The sequence below is a fragment of the Astatotilapia calliptera genome, chromosome 5 (genome assembly GCF_964374335.1).
Source record: "Astatotilapia calliptera chromosome 5, fAstCal68.1, whole genome shotgun sequence".
NCBI lineage: Eukaryota > Metazoa > Chordata > Actinopteri > Cichliformes > Cichlidae > Astatotilapia > Astatotilapia calliptera.
Window position 1 is genome coordinate 16,775,358 of NC_137426.1, and position 16,201 is coordinate 16,791,558.

The following is a 16,201-nucleotide window of genomic DNA, read 5'->3' on the forward strand; positions in this document are numbered from 1 at the left end:
ACTCGGGCCTAGGAAACCACGCGATATTGCAAGATGTTATCGCGATAGCTGCATTGTACCAGCAACAGCGTCGTTATTTACACAGTTTGCTTACCAAATGCAGTTTAGGAGTTAAAAGCTTATTGTCTTTTTTTAAAAAGCTCTACTGTAGTCGAGTTTGTTTTAGAATGTCTGTTTTTAAAAAGCAAAGCCTTCTTGCATTCGCATTAGCACTTTCTGGCTGTCACCGTTAGCCTTGTGTGTTTATCAGTTGGGTCCAGTTATCTGGCAGCCTCTAGATTTGCAGGATGGACGCAGAAGTGAAGAAGAAAGTACCAACGACAGTTTTGTCCTCACAGAAAGACAAGTCCATGGTACGATTAATTAAGTGAAATGTTCTGTTTGCCGCTTGTGCTTTTTTTTTTTTTTTGGATATTTTTTAATGGAAATCTCTAAAGTTTGGTTGTAGAGGAAGAATTTTGCTTTACTAAATGCCAATGCATTTCATGCAGGGGTAAATTAAAAATAATTTGCCAATAGGCGTTTGATTTACTGAGATAAAAAGTAGCATGATATTTAAGTTATCCACACCGGTCACTTTGTTAGGTACACCTGTTTTGCTACTTGTTAAGGCAAATATAGTTAGGTGGCATGGTCGCTGGTGCCAAGACGAGCTCGTATGAGTATTTCAGAAACTGACTTCTGGGACTTTCCCAACCATCAACCATCTGTAGAAAAAAAACACTCCAGGGAGAATGGTCACACTACATAAAGAACACTGGTTATAACCAGGTGAGCAGAATAGGCAGATGGGCTACAGCAACAGAAGCCCACAGTGTGTGCCACTCCTATCGGCTAAGAACAGAAAACTCACGCTACAATTCATACAGGCTCACCAAAATTGTCATGAACGTTTCCAGATCTCACAAGTCTTGATTTTTGCTGCAATGTTGAGACACTCCATCCCTTTATGACCAAAAATTGCCCATCTTTTGATGGCTGCTTCCAGCAGGATAACTCACCATGTCATAAAGCTCAGATCTTGTCAGACTAGTTTCTTGAACATGTCAATAATTTCATTGAATTCAAATGGCCTCCACAGTTGCCAGATCTTAGTAGAGCAATTTGTGGATGTGGTGATATAGGAGATATGCATGTGAAGCTGACAAATCTGCAGCAACTGTGGTGCACCAGGGTGTTTCCAGCACCTTTTTGAATTTGTGCCATGAAGAATTAAGGTCGTTCTGAAGGCAAGAAAGAGGTAGAATGTGGTATTACAGAGGTGTGCCTAACAAAACGACCTGTAAGTGTTTCTGAGGGGTTTTATTTTGTTTCTTTGTTTTGTTTGTTTGTTTGTTTGTTTGTTTTTTTTACAAATTTAACAAATCTAAAATCTCATCATATAACATTGTCATTATTGTCTGGATTTCTAGCATGTACATCTAATCACATTAAAATACCACAATCCCAGTGGCTCAGCTTTCATTTGTAAAAAAAAAGAAGAAAAAGAAAACAAGCAAACTACCTAAAAACCAGATGCACAACCTATCTCTCTCTGTTTTTTATACTATATTTTACTTTATTTTACTGTGTATTTCTTGTAGTTTTGTATTCATGGTGTATTATGGTTTTCTGTAACTGAATGTTGTAATTTTTGTTTTTGCATCGTGAATGAAGAAGCCCAACAAGGGTTGGAATTTAGCAATAGCTATAAACTCTATTTGCACCACATCAGTTTCATGCTCCACATCAGAACTATGTTAAACTGCATTGTCCCTACTAAATAAATAAATTAAAATTATGTCTACAGGGCTTAAAGACGGGTGTGGCTACACAAGAGGCTGCTTTGTTTAACAGCAATGAACAAAGTATGGGTATCACTGAGTTTAATGCAATCTGTGGCAGAAAAAAATCAAATTACAACAAAAACGACTTAATGCGCAGCTGCAGTGTCAGCACTTTCATGTGGCATGTTATCCTCTGAAGTCAATCATTACACCAAAGGTACACAACTCCAGCCAGTGTCTGGCCAGATTGTTGCCACACTGCCTAACCTCTGAGCTGGAGTCCAAACGCAGCAGGCTTCCACAGGGAAACACCAGCTTCATATGACATTTGCAACCTTCTCGGGTAGGCAGCCTCGTGACTCTACTGAAACACAAACCTAAATGCATTTATGTAAGTATAGCTTTAGCTAGTATAAGAATAAAAAGGTGTTCTTTTTGTTTTCAGAACATTTAAGCGAAACGTATTCCTCTGTATTCCTGCAGTCATCAGACTTGACCATAAACAAGACTTACAAGAAGTGTGATGACTGAACAACACAAAACAAGCTCTTAAAAAAGGTGAATTTGAGGCACACAAAGTAAATTTAAGAAAAAGTTCTAATTATAATTGCTTCATGACTTCTACATGACTATTTCCTTTTCCTTTGCAGGTTATTTATGGTTTGTTTAAATTGTGCTCTCTTTAAAAATCTGTTCAATTCTTCTATATCCCTTAGGACATTTCTGCTCAGATCCACTGAATTATCAATGGCCCGTGTTCTTTCATTGTTCCGGTCTCAGCCTTTTCTGCATCTTGTGGCGAGGAGAAAACCCACGTTCTGCAAAATGTCAATGGACACGCGGGCACGTGAAGTGTTTGCAGCTGCAGTGGAAGCCGTGCAGCCAGATACTGTGGTCTGTCAAAGTATTGAGCGCAAGGAGGACTCTGTTGTTATTGATGGTCGCACATTCACGCTCAAACACAACCTGCACTTGGTGGGCTTTGGAAAAGCTGTGCTGGGAATGGCCGCTGAGGTAGAGAGGATTGTGGGTGATCATTTAGTGAAAGGAGTCATAAGTGTGCCACATGGGATTCAGCAGACATTACAGCAGCATGGGAAAGAGTAAGCAAATGCATTTAGAGGTAAAAGCAACTTAAAGTGTTAACTCAGTAAAGTTAATAATATTTATTTTTCCATCACAGCCATCTGCTGCTGAAAGAAAACAGCCGCATCAAAGTAATAGAGGGAGCTAAACACAACTTGCCTGATCCGGATGCCCAGAAGGCAGCTGAGGAGATCAAGCATTTAGCCAGTGAGCTGACAGAGAAAGACTTGCTTATTGTACTGATTTCAGGTACGAATGGCACTTCTTGGTTATTGTTAAAAATAATAAAACAATAATCGTTTCACAGATATCATTAAAAATATTAATTTAAATTCAGTTTTGTTTATATAGCACCAATTCACAACAACAGTCACCTCAAGACACTTTATAGTGTAAAATGAAGACCCTTCAATAATACAAAGAAAGCCCCAACAGTCAGAAGAAATTTTAAGCCTAATGTTAAAAGTAGAGAGGGTGTCTGAAAAGCTGAAGGTTTTGCCTTCCATTCAACTTTTAAAATACTAGGAACCACAAGTCAACCCGCTGTCTGAGAGTATAGCGCTCTATTGTGGTGTTACAGTACCCTGAGGTATTTAAGATAAGATTGTGCCTGATGATCCAAGACTTTGTATGTGAAGAGAAGGATTTTAAAAATTGATTCTGGACTTAACAGGGAGCCAGTGAAGAGAAGACGATATGGGAGAAATATGCTTTGTCTTTCTAGACCCTGTCAGTACTCTGCAGCATTTTAGATTGGCTAAAGGCTTTTCAGGGAATTTAGTTCACGATAATAATGAACTACAGTAGTACAGCCTAGAAGAAATTTATAAATAAATAAAATAACAATTTCTAAAATTAGATGTTTCTAATTTTAGAGAAATTCCACAAATGCAAAAAAGCAGTGAAAATATTTGTTTAATATACACACTGGTGGACATATCCTGGTCATAAACGACTCCAAGATATCTGTAACGCATGCTGGTTTTCATCATTGTTTAGGTGGGGGCTCTGCATTGCTACCTGCACCCATCCCGCCAATCACCTTGCAAGAAAAGCTAGATGTTACCTGCAGACTTGCAGGTGCTGGTGCGACTATTCAGGAGCTGAACACCATACGTCGTGCCCTTTCGTTGTTAAAGGGTGGAGGGCTTGCACATCATGCTCACCCTGCACAGGTAACAGACAGTTTTTTTAGCCTTCTTTTAAACAGAGTTTAAAATTCTCAGTATTGTAATTTGTATGTCAAATATCACTCTTATAACGTCTTCACAGGTTGTTGCACTGATACTATCTGATGTGATCGGGGATCCTATTGACATGATAGCTAGTGGCCCCACAGTGATGAGTCGGGTGTGGCCTGAGGAAGTTTTGTCAATCCTTGAGCGTTACAAGCTGTTAAACTTGCTTCCGACATCAGTAAAGGAAGTCCTTGACAAACCGAATTCTAGGTGGAAAGAGAATAAGGAGGAATCTGATACATCGGGACATGTTCTCAATGCTGTGATTGGCTCCAACGGTGTTGCCCTTAAACACGCTGGTCTCCGTGCTCGAGAGCTGGGCTTCCTCCCTGTAGTCCTTTCGCCAAGTGTGTGTGGAGATGTGCGGTCTGTGTCTAGACTCTACGGCCTGCTGGCCCGCTTTGCCTGTTCTCGAGAGGAACCTCCTCCTGACATTGCCACTGAGGTGCTGAAGCTGGGCCCTGAAGTTGGTGTGGAGAGCTGGGACCTCTGCCGTACAATGCAGGTTTTAGAAAAAGGGCGTACAGAGGGATGGGGTGCCACATGTCTGTTAGCTGGAGGCGAACCCACTGTGGAGCTAACAGGTAAAGGCCGAGGTGGTCGGAACCAGGAGCTGGCTATGCGAGTGGGGCTGGAACTGAGAAGCTTAGGGCTTTCGCCTAAAGGGCCAGTCTTTCTGAGTGGGGGCACTGATGGTCAGGATGGACCCACTGAGGCAGCAGGGGCGATTACTGATGGTGGTTTGTACGATGAAGCGAAAGCTCAGGGCCTGGACATCGACAACTTCCTTATCAACAATGATTCTTACACGTTTTTTTCTCGTCTTTCTGGTGGGCAGCAATTACTCGTACCCGGCCTAACTTGCACGAATGTAATGGATGTGCACATGCTACTGATTCCAGCTATTCCTATTATCATCAGATAATCCCAAAACACAAAAAAATTAAAGGAAACTATGAAGACATTTTTGCACCATATTTATGAATCTAAATGAAGGATTGTTGGTATTGGTAAATAAAGATGTAATTGGAAAAAAACAGACATATATATGTAAAAGCATTACAACGCAAACAGTAAATGAAGAAGTGTGAGGGTGGGGGTTAGTACTGACGTCTCACAACAAAAAAAGCTCCCGGGTTTCTTTATGGAGTCTGTTGGTTCTCTGTGGGTACTCCAGCTCCCTCCCACATCTTACAAGGACTGAGTACATAATTTAAATTTCTGGAAATACACACTGCCATTATAATAGCAATAAAAACACTTGTACAGTTTAAAAATCTCCACCATCCTTCAGTAGTTTTAATTAGATGTTTTTGGATGTTTGGTTACAGTTGTTCTATTTTTTTATTTTTTTTCTTTAGTTTTTTTGTTGTTATTTTTAATTTATTATAGTTGCCTGAGTGGTTTTACTCATTTTAGTTACAGTTTGAATATGTTTAGTTTTGACCAGTTTCAGTATTAGTTTGAAGTCATTTCTTTAATTATTAAGGCATGATTTAGTAATGGTATTAAAATAAAAACAATAACTTTTTGACTTAACTCAAAGTCTTTTACACGTCCTAATATGTTCATCAAAGCCTCATCAGGCAAGTTGTGGTAAAAACTAAAGTAATTAATTTTAAAACCGAAGATATTTCCTGTAGATTTTTAATTTATTTCAGTTTTTTTTCCAGGTTCCAAAAATTGTGTCGGTTTATTTTTTTCTCAAAAAAATCTAGTTTGTATTTTTATTTTAATTAACTAAAAACAAAAAAACAAAAAAAGGCACCCAGCTCTAGTTTTTAGTTTGTAATAAGCTCGATTTTGAACCATTAACAGACAAATATTATCATAAAGAAACAAACTGACGTAATCTGGCACCTTTGGCTTTTTCTTGCAAAAGGCAGCTTGCTTTATACATTGTGCCATTAAGCTTCATGGTAAGCTATTGGGGTTCTGTTGAGTGTAGCTCAGATACGGCATCTTCCCCCTTGGTAACTACTGCACATATGAGAAAAGATTACACATCACATTGTCGTTACAATCAACAATCTCAGTGACAATTAAAAGTCCTCTCTTGTATACTTCCGCTAATCTTTCCAGAGGTAAACAGAATAACATTAAAAGTGGCCTTGGTGAAAAATGTATTGTTTCAATACCCCTCAAGTTTTTGTGCTTCATTTATTTATTTATTTTTTAATGTTTTGACTGTTTGCCAAAATATTACTTAATGTAGATTTCAAATGAACTAAATGCAAAATGCCTGTTAAAATAAAGACTGAAGATATAAAACATGATCTGCTTTTATTGTGTCTGATTTTAAAATGACCATAGATGACCATTTATAATACAGCAAAGATTAAAAAAAAATCAAAAACAAAATCACACAGTTCACTGCAAATTATTTGGATCATAAATATTCACATACACAAGTCAATGCAATACTCAAATCAGCGTATTATATATGTATATATATTACAAAAACTATACATGTGAGCCTGTGTCATTACTTGGAAAATGATGATTTGTTTTCCTTTCATGCACCATTCAAGTACAGTCTTGATCACGTATCACCAAGTGACCAGTTAAACACGTCCTTTTAGTTCTTTATGCACAATAAGGTCCTGCTTAGTGAGCAGTATCAAGAGGTCAAATTAAACATTGTATGAATAGTGGCCATCACTCTAACACTGTTAGAGTGATGTCCAATGGCATGGCTAAGTGATTCGCAGAAGGTGAAGCTGTCTCAACACCATCTTTAATCCATGGAAGGTAACGCTTTGTTAATGAAAAAACCAAAAACTGGTGTGCATTTCGTGTCTCTGTGGGACATACAAATTGTCCAGCCTTCACTTGGGTAAAGTCCAGCGATCAAGCTCCCATTAATCCCGATGAATCTTTGGACCATCCCCTGCTTTACCTTCCCTGCAAAGATAACAAAATCTAATAAACCATTTAAGTGTGGTGAAACATGCACTTGCCAGTCACTTTGTTAGGTACCTCTGTCCAGTCAACTGTGGCAGCAACTTACTGCATGGCACAAGTGCTAGACGAGCTGGTCTGAGTATTTAAGAAACTGCTGATCTACTGGGATTTTTTCATACAAGCATGTCTAGGATTTTGAGACACTGGTCCGAAAAGGAGAAAATGTCAAGTAAGCTATAGCATTTTGGGCCAAAGTGCCCAAAAAGAGGTCAGAGAATTGCCAGACTGCTTCGAGCTGAAAGGAAGATGGCAGTGCCTCGAATACCCAACCATCAGAATTGGGCTATGCAGAAGAGCATCTCTGAATGCACAACATGTAGGGCATTGAAGGTGATGGGCCACAGCAGCAGAAGACCACACCACGTGACACTCCCTTTAGTTTAGTACAGCACAGAAACTGAGGCTACAATTCACATGGGCTCACTCATGTTGGTGCTGTAAACGTGTGGGCATATTTTCTTGTCAAGTTCTGGGCCTGAGGATCACAGCCTACCCGAGTATTGTTGCTGACCATGTTCATCTCTTTGTGATCACAGTGTACTCATCATCTAATGGCTGTACAGCCAAAACACAGCTGCAGCAAATGTGCGATGCTATTATCTCAACTTGCAACTTGTTGAATCTAAGCCATGGAAAATTAAGGCAACGCTGAAGGCAAAAAGAGTGTCAAACTGGGTGCTAGCAAGGTTTACCTAATAAAGTGACTGGTGATGGTGCGGTGATAATGAACACGATTTCTTATTAATCACTTGTGCAATGCAAACCTGACCCCGAAATCGGCCACCTACCATCCACTCGTGTGTGCAGCTGTATCAGGTGTGCCTCCGTTCTGTCCGGTCCCTGAAAATCAACACACACAGATCAAGCTAGCGTGTTAGCGCTCACTTAGCAGGCAGCGCACCGGTAAGCAGGAGGAAAAACTCACCTTGTCTGTAATACATATCGTTCACTGTATTCCCATAGACTTTCCACGCGAAGTGAATGGCGATTAGACTAAAAATTAACCAGCTGAGGAGTATTTTGAATATGGACACTCTCATGTCGTTGGCGAGCCAGTCGTCTACAAACTCAGAGAGAAACGACAGGCAGCTGTCAGCAATGCGGGACAGAAACTCAAAGTCCCACGGCTCCTCCATGGCGTCCGTTTATTCAACTGGTGTCAAATTAAGTGACTGGGCTGCGGTGTCTGTTTTAGTGATTTATAAATCAGCACTCTGGTTTGGAGATGTCATATTCCCCATTTCTACCGTTATGATGTTTACGTACGGAGAGGAGAGGCAATCGGACGTGACGTGGTACGCAGGACGACTACTTCATCACGTACACAACAGAGCCTTTCAGCACCAACACAGTGAAGTTAAACAAATGTGCGTGGATAAAAATCTATATTTCGACATCATTTGTCCAGGTTGTGTTATGCCCCCCCCCTTTTTTTTTTAAACCTCAGCTAAACCGTCAATCCGATTCATGTGTGCCATGAAGATATGGGAAAGAGTCGTTGAAGCTCGTTTAAAGAGAGGTGACTATCAGTGAGCAGTGAGTGTTGACGGAGAAGTATAGAGAAGGTCAGAGTTACCTACACTGTGTGTTTGTGTATTTGAAGAAGATGATTGGTTGCCAGGAGAGGAACTGTATGAGAAGGCGGTCAGGAGGGACCCTGGTTAAAGGCATGTATGAGGACAGCAAGACGGTAATGAGGTGTGCTATAGGAACGACAGATGTCAGAAGGTTCAAGTTGGGGACGGGAGTACATGCTAGCTTTAGTATTAGCCACCAGTGTAATACGGAAAATGGAAAATACTGGATTTAAGTATTAGTTTAATCCAGAAAAAAAAACATTTTATTGGTCAATATAGACGTAAAAACATTTTTGTTTTAATTCACATTGGGGGGGTTTAAGTTCTCCGTTCTTTCTTTGTCACAGAAAGCGTTTCGCTGTATTATATCTGCTACAGCAGCACCCATACATGTGCTGCACGTTTATCTGAGATTTGTCTCTTCAAGTTTCTGTTACGAGCCCACAACCAGAGAGTGGGGAGGGGCGGGACTAACCGACGCCAGCGAGCGCGCTGATTGGTCAGCTGAAGTTGTCATCAGAGATTCCGGATGTCGGCTTCGGTAAGGGGAAAATTTGTTTTCTGCTTCTCATTCTTGACAGCTTGTTTGCAGTGGGGCTGCTGATAAAAGTCAGTGTTGACATTAGACATTCAGTCCAAGTCGTCAACGGTACAAAACCGTAAGTTTCACTCTTTCTCTGTTTATCTGGCTAATTTTAGATAGCCACGGTTGGCTGCATGAGCACTGTTAAGCCAAGGCCATGAAATTGATCTGTATGTGTTGCTTGCTAGCACCCAGTGTTAGCCGTGTAACTACAGTCAGCGTTCATTTATTAGTTACTTATTAGAAAGGTAAGCATTACAGGACGTCTGAAATTTATCGTGCATGTGTAGATAAGTTGTTATCATGCGGACGTTAGCGCTCTTAATCTACCAGCCACTTAGTCCCGTTTCTCCGTGTTGATATGTAGTGTAACATTAGACAGACTGCTAGCTGTAATCAGGTTTAAATTCCACAGTGTTAGTAACTTGGAGTTGGAGTAACTCTCCTCTGTAATCATGTGACCTGACCACTGGTCCAGTATGAGTGCTTCTATTCATAACAGACTGGAGATGCATGGGATCTCTGATTTTTATCTGCAAAAACTACAATGCATGATTTATAAAGCAGCTTATTCCTCTCTGTCTTTATTCTTTCCAGAGACTGGGATGGTATCATGGAAACAGCCAATCATCAAGAAGGAGAGGCGGCGGCAGTGAAGATTGGTGATAGCCCTTTAGAGAGTAATCAACCTGGTAAATAAGCTACGTAATCACTCTTTGAAGCTTGTCTAATTTTAATCTTCATCACTTACATCACACGTTGGTTTTTGTTTTCATTGTAGCTGACTCATTGGCAGCCTCCTTCTCCCTTTTGGAGAATCACATGTTTCCTGATTCAGTAGAGAGTAATGGGAGCGCCGCTGTTAGCAGAATCGAGCCTTTGAATTCGCACCCACCAGATGTTTCGGCAGAGCATCTCGGTTTGGATGAGAAGCCTCCTTCTGACCAAGTGATGAAGCTAGAGCCCGAAGAGACAGAAACTGAGTGCCAAAACAACGCGTCCACGCAGCCAACTGATGGAACAACTGAAGATGATGCCACTGACAATGACCAGAACGACTCTGGGGAATTTGTTGTAACAATGCTGGCCAAGGCCAAGCTTGAAGAACAAGGTATAGGTGTGAAGGGGAGGTCGTCCCCGCTGTTGGAGGCAGGCACACTGGAATCTTCGTCATTTACATCTCATCGCGATGAGGATGTTACAGCTGACAGCTGGCGGCAGCACAGGAAACATGTTTTTGTGCTAAGCGAAGCCGGTAAGCCCATTTATTCCCGATATGGCAGCGAAGAGGCTCTTTCATCAACAATGGGAGTGATGATGGCGCTGGTGTCTTTTGTCCAAAGTGGAGATAATATCATTCGCTCAGTCTACTCAGGTAAGAATGTTGGGCGTCGGCCAAAATGCAAATTTGAACAGATTTTTATCTATGATGGTTTTTTCCAGCCACTTTCATGTTCATATTCACTACGTTAAAAGGAAATCTGACTTTTTTTAAACACACCAACAAGAGCAAGTGTGGCTCTGACTCACTGTACAGGGCAAAATTGTTGCCAGCTTGTCAAAAAGCTCCTGGACCATAGAGAACAGTATCTGAAATATAATAAGCAGTGCATTCCCTGTATTGTTTTATTTTGAGAACAGTGAGTTTAGGGGATCGGTGGTATCCTTAGGAGCAGTTTTAGTTTTCATTGATTGTTTTTTTGTGTTGTTTTTTTTCTGACATTTGCTCATGTTTTTTCCCCCTTCCCTCAGACGAGCACACCGTAGTGTTCCTGCAGAAAGGGCCCCTAGTTCTGGTGTGCGTCTCCAGCAGTCATCAGTCTGAGCAGCAGCTGCGGGGAGAGCTCCTCTATGTCTACTATCAGATCATCAGCATGCTCACTCAGGCCAGTATATCCCGCATCTTTGAACACAAGAAAAACTACGACCTGAGGAGACTCCTAGCGGGCTCAGAAAAGATCCTGGATGGTCTCCTCAACTTGGTGGATTCTGACCCCAGCTTCCTGCTATCGGCAGTGCACTGCTTGCCTCTAGCCTCCTCTCTCAGGGACTCTCTCAGCCAGATCCTGCAGAAAGCTATCACACCCAATCTCGTTTTCTCCATCCTCATCGCCAAGAACCAGCTTCTAACCATCGTCCAAGAAAAGACAGTCATTGAGGACTCGCGGCTGGAGCCTGCTGATGTTCACCTTCTGCTTAACCTCATTGGAGCTTCCTCTGCCTTTCAGGCTGGCGAGATCTGGACCCCCATTTGCCTCCCGCTCTTTAATCCTGACTGTTACTTTTATGCATACATTTCTTACCTGGACCCTCCAGAATGCACTGTTTGTTTGCTGCTGCTCTCGACAGACAAAGAGGCTTTTTACTCTGTAGCTGAGTGCAAGAGAAAGATAGAGGAGGCTATGATGGCTCAGAACTCCCTGAGCCTCATTGCCAAAGCTCAGACGTACAGTGTGAGCCAGGTGGGCGTCTCAGACCTCAGACACTTCATGTACAAGCCCTTTGATGTGCCAGACAACTACCGCCAGCTCACTCAGTTCACCAGGTGTGTGTTTGTTTGTGTATGCTTGCTGTCCTTGCAGTTGCATAAGGCTGATATGAGCCTAAACTAGAGTTTAAAAATGCAAACATGCCGAGTGTTTGCGCTGCATGTTAGTTAGTGATATTTGTCTTGCATAACATTTTATTATCTTCTAGCTGTGTAGAAGTTTAAAAACCTTTTGCTGCTAATGATAATAATCATGTGTGAGAAGTACAAAAGTGCCCACTAAGATATTTTTAGGCAACATTGTCCTGTCGGTGTTAGAAATGGAGTTTTAATAGTTTACAAATCAAGCATTGTGTGTTTCTCTTTCCACTACAGTGTTATTGAACATGTTTTGGGTGTTTTTTGTGTGTAACTTGTGTCCTATGATGCTTTTCTGTATGTAGCCCAGAGATGGAGGCACCATACAGCAGTGAAGAGGAGAAAATGAGACTGCTGGATCTTTATCGTTATATGCACGGCCGCATCCACAGCACCTCACGACCCCTTAAGCTTATCTACCATGTTGCTGAGAGGGAAACTCTGCTAGCCTGGGTACGTACATTAGTTTGTGGTTGTATTCTTTCTTACTGTGTTTGTCCAACTTTGAAATGATTCTTCCAAAAGATCGACACTACACTCAAAACAGTCAACGACCACTTTATTAGGTACACCTGGCTAGTACCTGGTTGGACCCTCTCTTGCTTTCAGAACTTCCTTAATTTTTCATGGCACAGTCCTCAGTTGAGCCTGTGTTTCGCTCACAGAAGCCCATCTGCTTCAATGTTCAGATCATTCGGGGGGGGGGGGGATCAGCAGTTTCTGAAATGCTCACACTTTGCGTCACTCAAATCATTTCAGCAGAAAATGCAACCATCTCTACATGCCTAAATGCATTGAACTGTTGACATGTGATTGGCTGATTAGATAATTGCATTAAAGAGCAGTTGAACGGGATACCTTTAAAAAGAAAGAAAAAAGAAAGACAGTTGCCAGTAAGTGGCAGCTTAGCTTAGCACAAAGCCTTGGAACTGGGGCTTAATAGTCCATTCATTGGGAAGCTTTTTTCAGAAGGCGTTGAAAAAAAGCTGTTAGCTTGCTTCCAGGTATTTTCCTTAGCTAAGATAACCAGCTCCTAACTGAAGCATCATTGATCTTCTCATCTAACATAGCAAGAAATGTAATAGCTCTATTTCTTATTCCTAAATGTATTTCACAGTCTTCTCTTGATTGTTTTCTTCTTTACTCAAGGTCACAAGTAAATTTGAGCTGTACACCTGCTTCAGCCCCCTGGTGACAAAGGCCTGTGCCATTACTGCTATCACTAAGCTTCTAAGATGGATTAAAAAGGAGGAGGACCGTCTGTTCATCAGATACCCCCCAAAGTATTCAACCACTCCAAACCCCAGCAAAAGCTCTCGAGGAGGCAAATCTGACCAGCAAGACTCCACAGATAATGGCTTCTTATCTCTTCTATAGGACTCTGTTAGCACTAATAGAAGTGGCTCTGCCTCATCCAAAAATAGTTTGTACACTGGTTTCAAGATATTTTTCAACCCTCTTGACACTTACGAGACCGACAAACTTTGACCACTGGAATCCAACACTACGTTTTACACTATTTAAGGAGGACTGGTGTCTTTGAAACCGGTGTTATTAGTTCTCCAGGAAGCATGTCATCACATTGCTGCTTTTGAGCAGAAACAGGGCAGAAGCACATTAGTAGATTTTAAAATGAACTGTGGCAGAACATATTTGCAATGGTGTATTTAAGCATTTTTATATTGTTTTATTACAGCAACAACATGAACAGTGAATGGAACATATATTACATATTTAATGAGTTAGCATGAGGAGGAAAAATTAAGTTAAACTACCTTTGGAAGATAAGATCGTTCATAATCTTTATCTCCTCGCCCTAATCACAAAATTATGTTGCATAACATGATGTCACAAAACAGGATATACAAGTTGTTAGCGTGTGTGCTTTTTGGGATCAGCATAAACTGGAATAAGAACTGGAACTGCCAGAGGAGGGAGAGGCCCGGCGTGAGTCACATGAGGCCACAAGCAGAATGTTTTTCCTCCTTCACAGAATTTGAAAACATGTCGTTTCTCATCTTGCTGATGTTTAGACTCGAAACGAGACTTTGAGTTTTATTGATGTTTCATTTTGTGCAGCAGATTAGTAGGAACCCCAGCCTGATTATTGTCACTGTTAAGTGTTTCCATTGAAACAAGGCAGACCTTATCAGTTTCTTGATAAGGTGGGAAGATGCCAATGAGCTCACATGTTTTGCTCTGCAGATACCTTTAGTATGACATCTAATGTAGTGAGTTCAGGTATTCTTTTTGCATAATAGTTTTCTAAAGGTGGTCTGAAAAGTTGTTTCATCCTTGTGACCAATGAGGAATTTCCTGTCAAGTCTTAAGAGTTTGTCTGTAGTGTTACAAAATAAATCCCAGGATGCATAAAAGCAGTTGTCCTATTTAAGTGGACTATTACAAAGAGAAAAAAAAATCAGATGACTGTTTTGTGGAAAGAGCCAAGCATGGGAAAAGCAGGTGAGCTTAACATGCAGTTTTGGGGATGTACAGTACAGCCAAGCAATAAATAAGAATGACAGAAATATCTAAAACTTACTTTTAAAGTTATGGTTTGAAGGGAGTATGCCTTAATTAGTGCCACATTATATATGTCCTTACAAGAAACCCCAAATGACATAACTGGTAAATTAATTAAGCTGTTATTGATATCACGTCTTTGATTCTTAAATTCTGAACCTTCCATCTTTTTATAAAGCAGTGTAGCTTTGCAGAAACCAAACTAGTGCTAGTTGAATATTTATCACCAGGAATTTCGCCTCAAACTATCAGAATCACCTTGTGTAGTCTAACGGTAAGTCTTGCATTCCACCAGCTTTAATGTGGCATGACTCATAACAAGTGCAGGCTGCTAACAAGTGTTAGCATCTTGTTTCTGTGCAGCTGTACTGTTCAATATAGTCAAAGCTAAAAGTAGGTGATGACTTTAGAGGAAGGAAAGGCATCTTGGTAACATGTTGGAGCAACTTGTCACCAAAATAGCTTCAAAGCAATTTGGCTTTAAAACCCACGGCAAGAAAAATGATCTTGCAGTTTGTAACAAATAAACAAATCATAGATAGATTGCAAAACAAGTTTTGTTTGGTAGTCGAACACACTGTCTTCATTAAACATACCTTGAACGAACCAAATGGTTTAAAATTAATGGCCCATTTTTAATTTTATCGATAAAAATATAGAAGCGTTTTGTTATTCCCACTTATAAAACATATAATTGCAGATATCTAAATATCCAACAAGGTGTGTAGTTAAAAGGGAGGATCTGCATTGCTTAACCAGCTGTTGCTGATTGAAAAGGAGCGAGGCTCCAACAAAAGGGCTGTCAGCTGAAATAATGAAAGGGAACATGTAACTCTGTAACTCTGTGGTAAAACATGTTGTTGTTCCCAGTCAGCTGTGACCAAACTTTGTAGCAAATACAAAGAAATTGGTAAGGTTATAAAAGGAAGACATGGGTAAGATGTAAACTTACCCATATGTCTTACCCATAAAGCAATACGCCTTTAAAATATAAAATGTAGACACTGGAGTTGTTGTAAGAAATGAGTCAAATTTGCACCAGTATCAAAACGCGGACGAAAATGAGGCTAGAGTGGGATAACGAGGGGCAATCCTTATCTGTGGATGTTTGGATGAAAGTGATGTTTGCTGATAAATCTGCAACTTTTGTCTGGTGTTGTTCTAATGTCGTGACATGTCAGGTAAAAGACCAGCAGAGAAGGCATTTATTATTAGTAAATGAACAGGTCTACACTGAAACCTTGGGCACTTTTCTCATTCCTCCGATTGAAAGTGGCTTTGATGATGATGAAGTCACGATAATGAAGATTTTCACCGAGCAAAGACTGTTAAAGCTTTCCTCCAGGAGAGACTCAGTAATTCAGTGATGTGGCCAGAAAAAAATGTATGGTTGAAATTTAAAACAGTGATTTAGAACAAGGCTCCATTCTGCAAGGCTGTTTGATTTTTTTTATGGTTCCTTTTTATTTGCACCCTCAGCATTAAGGATTATATCATTTTTTACTGTCTACTTGGTCTTAGAGAGCAACATGCCATTATTTTAACATCATTTCAAGGTATGTTTTACAAAGGCAGAATTTTCAGCTAATAAACAGAAATAGTTTTGTGTCATATGTGTGATTTATTTATGTGCTTAAAACTGGAAAAAGGAGAAAAAAAAAGGCTGAATGAACTTCCTGTAAGTGTCTTCCAGTCCTATGGCTTAAAAGTCTCTGGATGTTTGGTTACGTTGGAACCTTGGTTCTCTAAATAAGAGACCTAATGCAGCTTGTTCCATTCAAACTGTCACTCTCCATACATACTAGATATGAAGAAGTACTGATGCAATAGAGAACACC

General features: G+C 40.5%; 3 protein-coding genes across 12 annotated transcripts; 2 read left to right on the forward strand and 1 right to left on the reverse strand.

The window, feature by feature from the left end:
* Positions 1-33: 33 nt before the first annotated feature.
* On the forward strand, positions 34-6,366 carry glyctk (glycerate kinase). Of its 7 annotated transcripts, none has more exons than XM_080301759.1 (7): positions 35-353; positions 1,790-2,109; positions 2,212-2,324; positions 2,483-2,869; positions 2,950-3,101; positions 3,852-4,027; positions 4,125-6,366. In XM_080301759.1, the coding sequence occupies exons 4-7, from the start codon at positions 2,514-2,516 to the stop codon at positions 5,013-5,015; spliced, it is 1,575 nt and encodes a 524-aa protein (XP_080157885.1). In that variant the 5' UTR covers positions 35-353; positions 1,790-2,109; positions 2,212-2,324; positions 2,483-2,513; the 3' UTR covers positions 5,016-6,366. The 7 variants fall into 7 exon arrangements, with proteins under 7 accessions (XP_080157884.1, XP_080157885.1, XP_026023361.2 ...); XM_026167576.2 differs by having other exon boundaries at positions 1,984-2,157; positions 2,250-2,324; XM_080301757.1 differs by having other exon boundaries at positions 1,984-2,109.
* Positions 6,357-8,439, reverse strand: tcta (T cell leukemia translocation altered). The gene is made up of 3 exons (XM_026167597.2): positions 7,980-8,439; positions 7,843-7,894; positions 6,357-6,994 (listed from the first exon to the last, which is right to left on the reverse strand). Exons 1-3 carry the CDS (start codon positions 8,188-8,190, stop codon positions 6,952-6,954), a joined length of 306 nt encoding a protein of 101 aa, XP_026023382.1. The 5' UTR covers positions 8,191-8,439; the 3' UTR covers positions 6,357-6,951.
* On the forward strand, positions 7,848-15,974 carry mon1bb (MON1 secretory trafficking family member Bb). 4 transcript variants are annotated; one of them, XM_080301753.1, is made up of 8 exons: positions 8,466-8,573; positions 8,658-8,752; positions 9,059-9,172; positions 9,812-9,906; positions 9,996-10,589; positions 10,967-11,759; positions 12,146-12,293; positions 12,990-15,974. In XM_080301753.1, the coding sequence occupies exons 2-8, from the start codon at positions 8,661-8,663 to the stop codon at positions 13,215-13,217; spliced, it is 2,064 nt and encodes a 687-aa protein (XP_080157879.1). In that variant the 5' UTR covers positions 8,466-8,573; positions 8,658-8,660; the 3' UTR covers positions 13,218-15,974. The 4 variants fall into 4 exon arrangements, with proteins under 4 accessions (XP_080157880.1, XP_080157879.1, XP_080157881.1 ...); XM_080301754.1 differs by lacking the exons at positions 8,466-8,573; positions 8,658-8,752 and adding an exon at positions 7,848-7,957; XM_080301755.1 differs by lacking the exon at positions 8,658-8,752 and having other exon boundaries at positions 8,494-8,573.
* The last annotated feature ends 227 nt before the right edge of the window (positions 15,975-16,201 follow it).

Coding starts and splice junctions, on each gene's coding strand:
- glyctk (XM_080301758.1), top strand. CDS start 2,514: ATGGCCCGTGTTCTTTCATTGTTCCGGTCTCAGCCTTTTCTGCATCTT. Junction 2,870..2,949: donor TTACAGCAGCATGGGAAAGA/GTAAGCAAATGC, acceptor TTTCCATCACAG/CCATCTGCTGCTGAAAGAAA. Junction 3,102..3,851: donor GCTTATTGTACTGATTTCAG/GTACGAATGGCA, acceptor ATCATTGTTTAG/GTGGGGGCTCTGCATTGCTA.
- tcta (XM_026167597.2), bottom strand. CDS start 8,190: ATGGAGGAGCCGTGGGACTTTGAGTTTCTGTCCCGCATTGCTGACAGC. Junction 7,895..7,979: donor CGATATGTATTACAGACAAG/GTGAGTTTTTCC, acceptor GTTGATTTTCAG/GGACCGGACAGAACGGAGGC. Junction 6,995..7,842: donor GCTGCACACACGAGTGGATG/GTAGGTGGCCGA, acceptor TTATCTTTGCAG/GGAAGGTAAAGCAGGGGATG.
- mon1bb (XM_080301753.1), top strand. CDS start 8,661: ATGATTGGTTGCCAGGAGAGGAACTGTATGAGAAGGCGGTCAGGAGGG. Junction 8,753..9,058: donor GACAGCAAGACGGTAATGAG/GTGTGCTATAGG, acceptor TGTCTCTTCAAG/TTTCTGTTACGAGCCCACAA. Junction 10,590..10,966: donor CATTCGCTCAGTCTACTCAG/GTAAGAATGTTG, acceptor CCCTTCCCTCAG/ACGAGCACACCGTAGTGTTC.